Below are 10,471 nucleotides of genomic sequence, written 5' to 3' on the forward strand. Positions count from 1 at the left end.
CATCCATCCATCCATCCATCCATCCATCCATCCATCCATCCATCCATTCATTCCTTCTTCTGTCTGTGTAAATCCCTGGGTAAATGCCTGCCTGCTTTCTTCTCCTGGCTACTGGCTATGCCCTGGTGTCCTCTTCCCTTCAGGGGGCTTCCAGGCTCCATCTGCCACTTACTTACCTGCTGGAGCCCCGTGTTATTTAGATAGAGGTGTTGTAAGGACTTGGCCACAGGCTTGAAGGCTCTTTCTTGCAGGACCCCAAGGGGATTGCCTGACAGCTCCAGCACCCTGAGGGCAGACAGCCCCTCCAAAGCCCCTGTCGGCACAGTTTGCAACTGATTGCTGCCCATATAAAGCCCCTCCAGGTTCTGAGCTGGGCCAGATGAGACCTGAGAGATGTTGTTCTCAGTTAGATGGAGCCAATGAAGATTCTCTGCACCAGCTAAATCACTGAGTGCCAGATGCTGGAGAGCATTGTACTCTAGATGAAGGCCCACCAAACTAGGCAGAGCCCACAGGACATCCCTGGGCACCTTTGTGAAGTGGTTGCGATCCAGGTACAGGTAACGGAGCCGGGGGACGCCCTGTAGGGCAGCAGCACTGAGCTCAGAGAGCTGGTTGTCAGTGAGATAGAGGTAGACCAGCTGGCCCAATCCATTCAAAGCCCCTGGTGCCAGGTGAGTGATCCTGCAATGCTGGAGGTGCAGGGATACAAGGTGGCCTAGGTTCGGGAAGGAGGACCGAGGCACTGAAGTAAATTTGTTCCAGTTCAGATCTAGGAGCTGAGTGGTATTGGGGAAGCCCGAGGGAATGAGCCTTAGCCCCCGGTTCTCACAGCTACTATGGTGGGAAACAGAGGAGCAGGTGCAAGCTAAGGGGCAAGGCTTGGCGGCCTTGTCCTCCTCTGGGGCCCAAGTGGGCTCCGGTTCCTCTTCCCCATCCCCGGGTCCCTCACAACGCAAGTCCTCCATCCTCAGAGATTCCAAAGCTTCGCCGCGCAGACGCCGGGGCTCTTTGCACAGCCCATCCATCATCACCCAGTTTCTGACAGCCCAGTCCCGCAGAGGCCGGGCAGCACAGTCACAGCGCAATGGATTCCCACTCAGGTTGAGCTTATGGAGCCGGTCCATGCCCTGCAGCGAAGGCAGCGTCTTCAGTTGGTTGTCGCGAAGGTCCACAGTGTAGAGGAGGGGACAGTGGGAGAAAGCGCCGACATCCATAGTCTGTATCGAGGCGCCATCAAGGGCCAAGTAGCGCAGTTCTGGCAGGGCTAGCCCTTCCTCCTTCCCCAGCGAGGTGAGGGGGTTGTGACCGAGATCCAGGTGGGCCAAGCCATACAGGTGCGACACAGCCTCCCAGGGAAGGGCCTGCAGCTCATTGTGGTCCAGGCTGAGCCGGCGGAGGCGTGGCAGGCCTGCCAGGGACTCGGGTGACAAGTGGTTGAGGGCATTGTGGGAGAGGCGGAGCCACCAGGCGCTGAAGAGCCCCCGAAAGGCCATGTCGGGCAGGTGAGCCAAGGAGTTGTGAGCCAAGCTGAGGAGGCTAAGGTATGGCAGCTGCTTGAAGGTCCCGGGCTGGATCTCTTTCAGCTGGTTGTTCTCTAGGACCAGGTGCTTCAGGAGGATCAGTCCGTCCAGGGCCCCTTGGTGCAGAACAGAGATGTTGTTGGAGGCCAGATTGAGGTAGGCCAGGTATACCAGGCCGTGGAAGGTCCCTTTCTGCACCTGCTTCAGCTGACAGTTCTGCAGATCCAGGTGGGTCAGGTAGGAGAAGGACTGGAAGACCCGTGGAGAAAGTTCCTTCAAAACATTACCTTGGAGATCCAGTTTCCGAGTCATCTGTTAAGAAGAAAATCATACTTTATTGGTGATACTGCCATGCTTCTTTAAGAAGGAATAGGAATCTTTCCTTCTTAGTGAGTAGAGGTGGGATAAGGGAAGGGAGAGAATCTGGAATTGTAAATTAAATTAACTTGGAAAAAAATTGTACCCCCAGTGCCTGGCACAGAGTAAGTGCTTACTAAAGAAAAACAAAATAAATAAATCCATAAAAAGAGGGATAGTGCTCTGTGCACAGCAGGAATGGAGGGCAAGCTTTCTATCTCCACCTTCTGCATCTTTGCTAAGTGACACCTTGAGACCTACTGAAGCTCCAGAATAACTTGCATAACCTTGGCACTAGCTGCTAGGAGCACGATGAGAACTGAAAGAAATGTACTACCTCAGTCTACATACCAAGGGAACTCAGGGTCACTCTCTGAAGATGGGTCAAGTATAGTTGGGAAAAAAGAGATCTTGACTAGAGGGGCCCATTTAAGGGCCAGATGGGCTAGGCTGCAGGTCTGACTAACAAAGGAGCTAAAAATGTGTTGGCTGGTCCCAGTTATGTTGGCTGGGCAGTCTCACAAAAAAGCAGTAATACTCCCTTTGAGGAAAAGGGAGCCCCAACATCAGAAGACACACTATTTAGACAGCAGGAGTTCAGCAGAAAATGAGAAGCCCATAATCTCTGAGGAGAAGCAATAAGAGGCTGCTTCACTGGTAATTGGGGTGGGGTGGAGCAGTGGTGAGGGAATAGTGCTGAAAGCTAGGGCAAGTATTTGATCCAGGAGTAACCTAGAAGCATGGGACTCTGAGAGAGAGTGGACACCTTTGTGTATAAAGGAATTTCCTTTTGTTATTTACTTTGCTACTATCACCTGATTAAAAGCTTTGCTACTTGATTTATAGTTCCTAGTTCGAACCATAGTTCAAATAGTATGGAACTCAAGTTCTATAGTTTGAAACATGGCAGAGACTGCATGAGAGATGGAATGTTACTCTTCCTGTAAAAGGTTCCAAAGTCGTGCAGCACTTCACTGGATCTCTGACCTCCTAAGTGTAGACACACCTTCTCCAGTGCAGACCCTAACCCACCTACGTGTTCCCATCCTAGACAATATTTGTGGTTGTCTTCTCATGCATAGTAATAATAACTTCCACTTCTTTGTTAATGCTGTCCTCACAAAAGTCCTGTGAAACAAGAAGTGAATTTTTAAAAATTCAGGCTCATGATTTCACTGGGAAAGGGAACTTTTGGTGGTGGTTCTCTCCAATGCAGATTAATGAATTGCCTATAAATCATAGTCTTAGGGAGTTCTCCAAGAAATAATAATTATATATAATATGGTAATAATTATGTAATAACAACAATAATTATGACAAGGATGATAATCACTAACATTGATATATGTCTGGCTTATGAGTGACTGCTAGGTGCCAGACACTGTGCTAAGCTCTTTATAAACATTATCTCATTTGATCCTCACAACACTATTTTGCAGGTAAGAAAACTGAGGCAAACAGTGGTTGAGTGACCTGTCTAGGGTCACACAGTTATTAAGTTGTCTGAACCTGAATTTGAACTTGTCTTCCTGACTCTAAGCCTCTCCCTTTTGCCATTATACCATGTTCCTTCTCTAGAGAGTGTACTATTTTCCCAGATTTACATAAAAGGAAACCGAGTTCCAGAGAAGTTAAGTAGTTTACTTATAATTATTAAGGTGTTCAACCCAGATCTCCAAGTCCCGAATTCTTGTCATTATTTGGCAATGATTTTGCCTAGATGAGTGCCATTAAGAGAGAATGTGTGCCAAGTCCTATATACTCTGGTTACTCCTCCATTCCTCCATTTCACAAACATTTCATACTAGAGAAGCAATAAGGCATGGTGGAGATCTGTGTCTGTCACATCATGGCTGTATAATGACAACCAAGACAGCTGACCCCTTGGTGTCCCAGGAAACCCTTGAGGAGTGAAGGTGGAAATAAGCCACTGCTCTCCAGCACCCGAAGGGTTGGCCACACAAATGGGAAATTCCTTACACTGATGAAAGTCCATAGAAAGAAACATTCATTAACACAGTTCTTTACACAGAACTCAGGGCAGGTGGCAGGGGGAGAGAGGTGGCTTAGATGTGGCACTGTCCTTGTGCCATTTTGTATCCCTCCATATCTAGCACTGTGGCATCACCCATTCAGAGCCAGGGGCTCTGATGGGCTGGACCAGGGCTGGGTGAGGAGATAAGTGACTTATGATACATCAGCAATGATAATATACAGTATTATGTGATAAGCGCATGTGAGAAAAGCAAATCAAAGCATTCCTTGAGGTCCAAGGGAGACCAATGACAACACGGGTAATCAGGGAAGGCTTCATGTAAGAGATGGCACTTGAGTTGGGCTTTATGGTTATTTAGGATTTCAATATGGAGGAAGTCTAATGTAAAAGAATTGTGAATAGTGAAATAGTGAAAAGACTCTCTCAGTCATCCAAGGCATCCCAGCCATCCAGTTAAAGCATAACCAAGCCTGGGCAAGGAAGATGGCAGGCCAGGAACAGGGATTCTTGGTGAAGGCTAAGAGTAAGGACTTCATTTACTGGCTCACTCACTCATTCATTCATTCATCTGACCAACATTGATCAAACTAGGAACTGTACAGGGGCTAGGGAGACAAAACCCAAAACAAAACAGTCCTTCCCTGCAAAGAGCTTATATTCCACAGGGGGAGGAAAAAATGTATAGACAGATAAATACAAAAAATATATGAAGTAAATACAAAAGAATTTCAAAGGAGGCACTAATAACTGGGGGAGTCAGGAGGGTCCTCATGGAGCAGGAGGCCACTGGAGCTGAGCACATCCCATTCGTATTTGTATGAACACCCAGACTTGCTGCTTAGGTCAATGGCTTACACTGACTCACTCATCCATGCACAAATTTCTGGGTGTGACAGTGAATGTACCAGCATCCCTGCCCCCTTCCCAAGCTCTGATGCCCTGGTTTAGAACTCTCATCATCACCACGAATCCCACAGCCCTGACCTGGGGTGCTCCAGCTTACCTGGGGGATGGAGGCTGGCACTTTGGTGAGGTTCTGGTTCTGACACAAGACAGATCTCTTGCTGTTATCACAAATGCAGACCTGGGGGCAGCTACTGGTGACTTTCCTCTCAGAGGAGGCCTGTAGCAGGGACAACATCAGCAAGAGGTTAAGGTAGCTCCACATCTTGAGGCATCCCTATGGAAAAAGAGAAGAGCAGATTTATTAGAACCCAAAGGGAAAATAAACACACAAAAAATCTGACAATAATGTTCTGAAAAGTACCCCAAAAGGAAAGGTACTAGGAATGTTGTGGCCAAAATCGAAAGCTCCCACATCAGAGGAAAAAGTACAGCACGCATTCAGAAAGAAACAGCTCCAATATGAAAGGACCAGAGTCAGGATCACCCAAATCTATAAATAAGAGGAGATCTTGGGATACAAGATTCCAAAAGGCAAAAGATTTAGGCTTACAACCAACAGTAACTAACTCTGCAAAGCTAAGCACAATCTTACAAGGGGAAAATGGATTTTGAATGGAACCTTTCAAGCATCTCTGACAGAAAGGTCAGAGCTTTCTGTCCAAAGGTAAGAACTTTGAAATACAAACATAAGAGTCCAGAGAAACCTAGAAAGGTCAACTTACTTAAGCAGCCAGGCATAGTGGGTCTTGCTTGTGGTCCCTACTGCTGAGGAAGCAGCTGGAGAGTCACTTGAGTTCTGGAGTTCTGAGCTGAAGCTAAAGCTAATTGGGCATCCACACTAGGTTTAGCACCACTATGGTGAGTAGAGGACGACCAGGCTGCCTAAGGAGGGGTGAACTGGGAGGAGGTTAAAACTTCCGGATCAATCAGATCATCAATCAGAATCTGGATCAGGCTTATGACTAGTCATTGCAGTTCTAGCTTGGACAAGATAGAGAGAACCAGTCCCCCCCCCCCAAATTAATTTATTTGAGTAATTAGAGGAAGTTATATGATGATGTAGTGCTAACATCCTAATAGGAGGGGAAAAAAACCAAAATGCTCTTTGGAAACAATGTTTTCAAAGGATATTGAGGGAGTTTAAATAAGAAAAACAAAGGACCTGGGAATAAATTAATTCTGTTTTGATGGTATTATGATGGCAAAGAGAAGGGAATGTGAAAGGGGAAATGTACTAGTATAGAAAGAAGAAAGAAGGGAGTGGATGAGATATATACATGGATGAAAAGGTGGGGGGACTGGGCATTAGATGAACCTTACTCTTACCTCAAATAAAAAAGGAAAATTAAACACACACACACATACATAAAGGATTTAGTAGAAATACACCAATTCAACATGGGGGAGCAGGGGAAGAAAGTAAGGCTGGCACTTTGGTGAGGGAAGAGTCACAAGCAGACAAAGTATCCTGATCCTGAAGGAGGGAGAAAAAAGAGGAGGAAAGCAAAACAAAGAACTGATTCTAAGGCATGCATTAGATTGCCTCTTAGATGATTGGGGAATAGCTGAACAAAATTTGGTTTATGAATGGAATGGAATATCATTGCACCATAAGAAATGACAAAAGAGACAATTAAGAAGAGTCTTGGTTAGTTTGAAGTGATGCAGAGTGGAGTGAGAAGAACCAAGAGAACAATATGTAAAAGGACAAGTAAAGAAAAAATAATTTTCAAAGACTTGAGGACTCTGATTAATATAATGACCAACCATGTTTCTAGAGGACTGGTGATGAAACATGCTACCTACCTCTTGACGGAGAAGTCTTGGACTGGAAGCACAGAAAGCAACATTTTTGGACATGGCTACTGGGTAGGTTTATTTTGTTTGACTCTGCATTTTTGGAACAAGATTTTTCCCTCCTCTCATTTTTTAATGGGGAGAGGATTGAAGCTCTGTTTTTGGCATTTAAGTTCAGAATAAAAATTAAATTAAAAATAAAAAGAGGTCTATGCCAGAGCCAATACAATTTTAAGGGCATTGAGGGATCTATTCCCACAATAATGGGAAAAAAAATCAAGAGGTACTAAATGATTGGGGGGGAAATGTGTATGGTGTTACTACTGAAAAAAGTTAATTCATATAAAATTGATCAATAACTCCTGACCCATGTGCCTATTTTCTCATCTCTATCAGATCTTTATGAGAAAAAGCTGCATGCATATTGATGAATCTATGAGAAAGGAAAGGGTGAGTTTTCACTAGTGATATTGGACAGGAGAACACATTTTTACTGTATGATAACAGAGCACAAAAGTCCACTGGGGCTCAAAGAATGCAATTCAGTAGAACAAAAATCAGTCTTCTCCAGCAAAATCTGTCAAGATTTTTTTTAGTGCATCTCAACAGATGCATAGCAGAGGACTTTGTACCTCTCATTCTAGATCTCAAGCATGGCAAAGGAAACGGTGTCACCAAGCATGTTGGCCTCTCTCATGGGGGATCCCCAGCACAGAACCCAAAGAGAAAAGACATTCTCTGTACATGGTGAGGGCCTCCAAGTGCATCAATTTTTTAGACTATGTGCTGATTGTATTAAGTGCTTAAATATGACACAGCCTCCTCAATCAGATTTGTGATTGCTCAAATGAGTTCTACCTAATGAAGGAAAATTAAGTGGATGCAGGATGCATATTGTCTATGTTATGACATATGGGTAAATGGACAGCCTGTGAGATGGTCTCTTGGGAGACCCTCAAAACTGAAATGTTCTCCCTCTTTGCCTCTGCCTATTAGAATCCTTGGTTTCCTTCAGGACTTAGCTCAAAGGTTGCTTATCTACAGGAGGCCTTCCCAGACCAGCTCTAACCTTCCTCTCTAAGGTTCCACCCCATCTACTCTATAAGTATCTTGGATGAACCCACTTTGCAGATATCTCCTTTATTAAACAGTAAGACATGGTGGATAGAAAGACTCGGAATCAAGAAGACAGAGGTTCAGTCTTGCTTCTGACACCAATTATTGATTATGTGGCCCTGGGCAAATTACTCTCAGCAATGCTCTAAGATTCAAGGTGACAACTTTCATTAGTAAAAATTTTCCTTGTCTCCAAGTTCCGTATGACCTCTACCAATTTCACAGGTCAGTTTTTATCCCTATCCCTTTCCCTATTAGAATGTAAACTCCTTGAAGGTAGGGATTCTTTTTGTTTTTCTTTGCATCTCAGCACTTGGCTTAGTACCTGGCATATAGAAAGTATTTAATAAATGTTCATTATTGATTGATGGCTATATTGTGGAAGGAAACTGATGACAGACAATAACCTGGGGCCAGAATTGAGTTGGAGGATGAGAGCACCTTTGGGAAAGACCATCAGGTTTTAGGTGACCTTATGCTTCTCCCTAGAGTAAAAGTATCTCTTCCATGTCCTTGGCCTTCCAGTGATGCTGTGAATCACAGAATACTATGACTGGGGAATGGCTTACGGAAAAGTGAAATATTAGTGGACCCCAAGAATAATGGACCCTAAGAATTCAAGGAAATATCGGAAGAAAGCAGAAAGCATAAGCAAAGGGCAGACGTATGCTCTGGCTACAACTTCCCCAGACACATGCACAGGCAAGAAACTAGAGTGGACCCAGAAGCTAGCAGGAGGCCTCAGAGTCATAGAGCAAGTGCTGGGATGGCCTCAGACATGACTGGGCGAAACTCCTTCATTTTCAGAGGAGGAAACTGAGGTGTAAGTGACTTGACGAGGTCCCACAGGTAGACAGAGGCTACCAAATGACAGAGGCTTCTGACTCCCAATCCTATACGCTTCCCACTGCTCCATGAATTCTTTGTTACAACTGGCTTCAAGCTCTTGGTTATTTGTACTTTTCTTTTCCTTTGTTTTCCCCTCCCCCCCTTAATTTCCTCTTGTTTTTGTTTAAACATCAGACCACTTGCTCTCCAAGTGGCAAAGAACTGGGGGTCTTAGGTCCACTTGAAGGCAGGGACTGTTGGGGTTTAGTCTTTGGGTGCCCCAAGTATAACCCATATTGGTGCTTAATAAATGCTTGTTGGTTGATTGTCCCCATGGCACCAGCCAAGCTGCATATGGAAACTCATTAATAATAAGCCAACACTTGCAGATGAATTCTTTGGTTATGACAATGGTTAATTAGGGTGGAGAGAAATGTGAGTTGAAATGAATAGGACAATGAGGCCAGTGTAGGGGCAGGAACTATGGCTAGCTGCTCTGGGTACTAGGTCCCAATCAGGAGCTGGGATTGGAAGATTTAGGTGCATGTAGGGGCACTTCTCTCCAGTCCCCCCCACCCCCCATCAGCCTTACTGGGGGAAGGGGAGGGGGCTCTAGGAGCAGCAGAGGAGAGGAAGAAATGTGGCTCTCTTCCAATTGTGTCCAAGTCATAACCCAACCTAGCTCTGCCTCCAGTCCACCTGTCTCCCTATCCAAGCTGAGAAGGAGCTCATAAGAAAGACTGTATGGAGGCTGGGACATATGTCCATCATTGCCTTACTCTAGGTAGGATGGTGGAAAGCAGAGTCACAGAAGGGTCCAACTTGCTAGCAGGAAAGTAACCTTAGAGATCATCTGAGTCAACCTTTTCATTTGATTGATGAGGAAAGACCCAGAAGGGAAAAGTGACTTGCCTAAAGACACCAGCAAGATAGTGATCCTAGAGACCTTAGGTCTCACCAACCTTAGGGGTTATGTCACCCCACATCCTTATTTTACAGGGAATGAAATTGAGGCCTGGAGAGAATAAATGACATGATTTTCTAATTCTATGAATGGAATCATCTGGTCTTACAACTCTCATTTTACAGAGGGAGGTGGTGCCCTGTAGTGTAAAGAGGGCTTGCCTTAGAGTCAGAGGTCCTGTGGTCAGATTCTGGCTGCCATTTCTTACCTATGACTTTGAGTTCACTTTCTATATAAAATAGGGGGGAGCCCACTAAGAGGTCTTGAAGATTGCTCCCAGCTCCCAAGGGCTTCCTTCAAGTCCCAGCTAAACTCTCACTTCCTACAGGAATCACTCCCCCCCCCCCCCAAAAAAAAAGCCCTTAATTCTTGTACCTTCCCTCTCTTAATCAATTCCAATTTGTCTTGTCCAAAATTTGGTTCTACTTGTTTGCACTCTATCTCCCCTAAGTAGATTGTGAGCTTGAGGGCAGAAACTGTCTTTTGCCTTTCTGGGGTTTGGCACAGTGCTTGATACATTAATAAATGCTTACTGACTGATTCCCAGCTCAAAAAGCCTGATGATAGAGGTGGGGGTACAGGGAGAGGAAACTGAGGCCCAGAGAGAGAAGGTCCTTGCCCAAAAACACACAGCAAGTTAATGGCTATGCCTGACTTTTTTCCCTTAGCTCTCTCTCTTTCCCAGAATTTCTCTGTACCCCCCTTCCACCTGGGTGTCCCTCACTCTCGGCTGACAGAGACAACGCCTCCAGTTCCCAGGGGCCCCAAGAACTCACCCCACACTCCTGGCTCCTGCTTCCAAGTTCTAGCTCAAGGACAGCTCCCGGGGAGATGGGACCAGGAAAAGGCTCGGTGAGGTGGGGGGTGCAGTTCCCAGAGCCAGTCTGTCTGTTTTCACACCCCAGATCTCTGGCTGTCTCGATCATGAGCAGGCGGGGCCCCAGCCAACTGCCCCCGGAGCGGGCTGGGCTCCCCAGGTCAGCC

General features: G+C 45.7%; 1 protein-coding gene across 1 annotated transcript in view; it reads right to left on the reverse strand.

Moving 5' to 3' along the window:
- LOC138169864 (chondroadherin-like protein) overlaps window positions 1-10,471 on the reverse strand; it is a 14,125-nt gene extending 3,654 nt beyond the window's left edge. Inside the window, exons 1-3 of the mRNA XM_069099461.1 lie at window positions 10,264-10,471; window positions 4,880-5,056; window positions 177-1,835 (exon numbers count right to left, since the gene is read on the reverse strand). Of these exons, the coding sequence (XP_068955562.1) occupies window positions 177-1,835; window positions 4,880-5,056; window positions 10,264-10,413 (1,986 nt within the window). The 5' untranslated portion in view covers window positions 10,414-10,471. The remainder of the gene's footprint in view (window positions 1-176; window positions 1,836-4,879; window positions 5,057-10,263) is intronic.

The sequence above is a fragment of the Petaurus breviceps genome, unplaced genomic scaffold (assembly GCF_028583685.1).
Source record: "Petaurus breviceps papuanus isolate PSGF00001 unplaced genomic scaffold, PetGlider_PUasm1.0 379, whole genome shotgun sequence".
Classification (NCBI taxonomy): domain Eukaryota; kingdom Metazoa; phylum Chordata; class Mammalia; order Diprotodontia; family Petauridae; genus Petaurus; species Petaurus breviceps.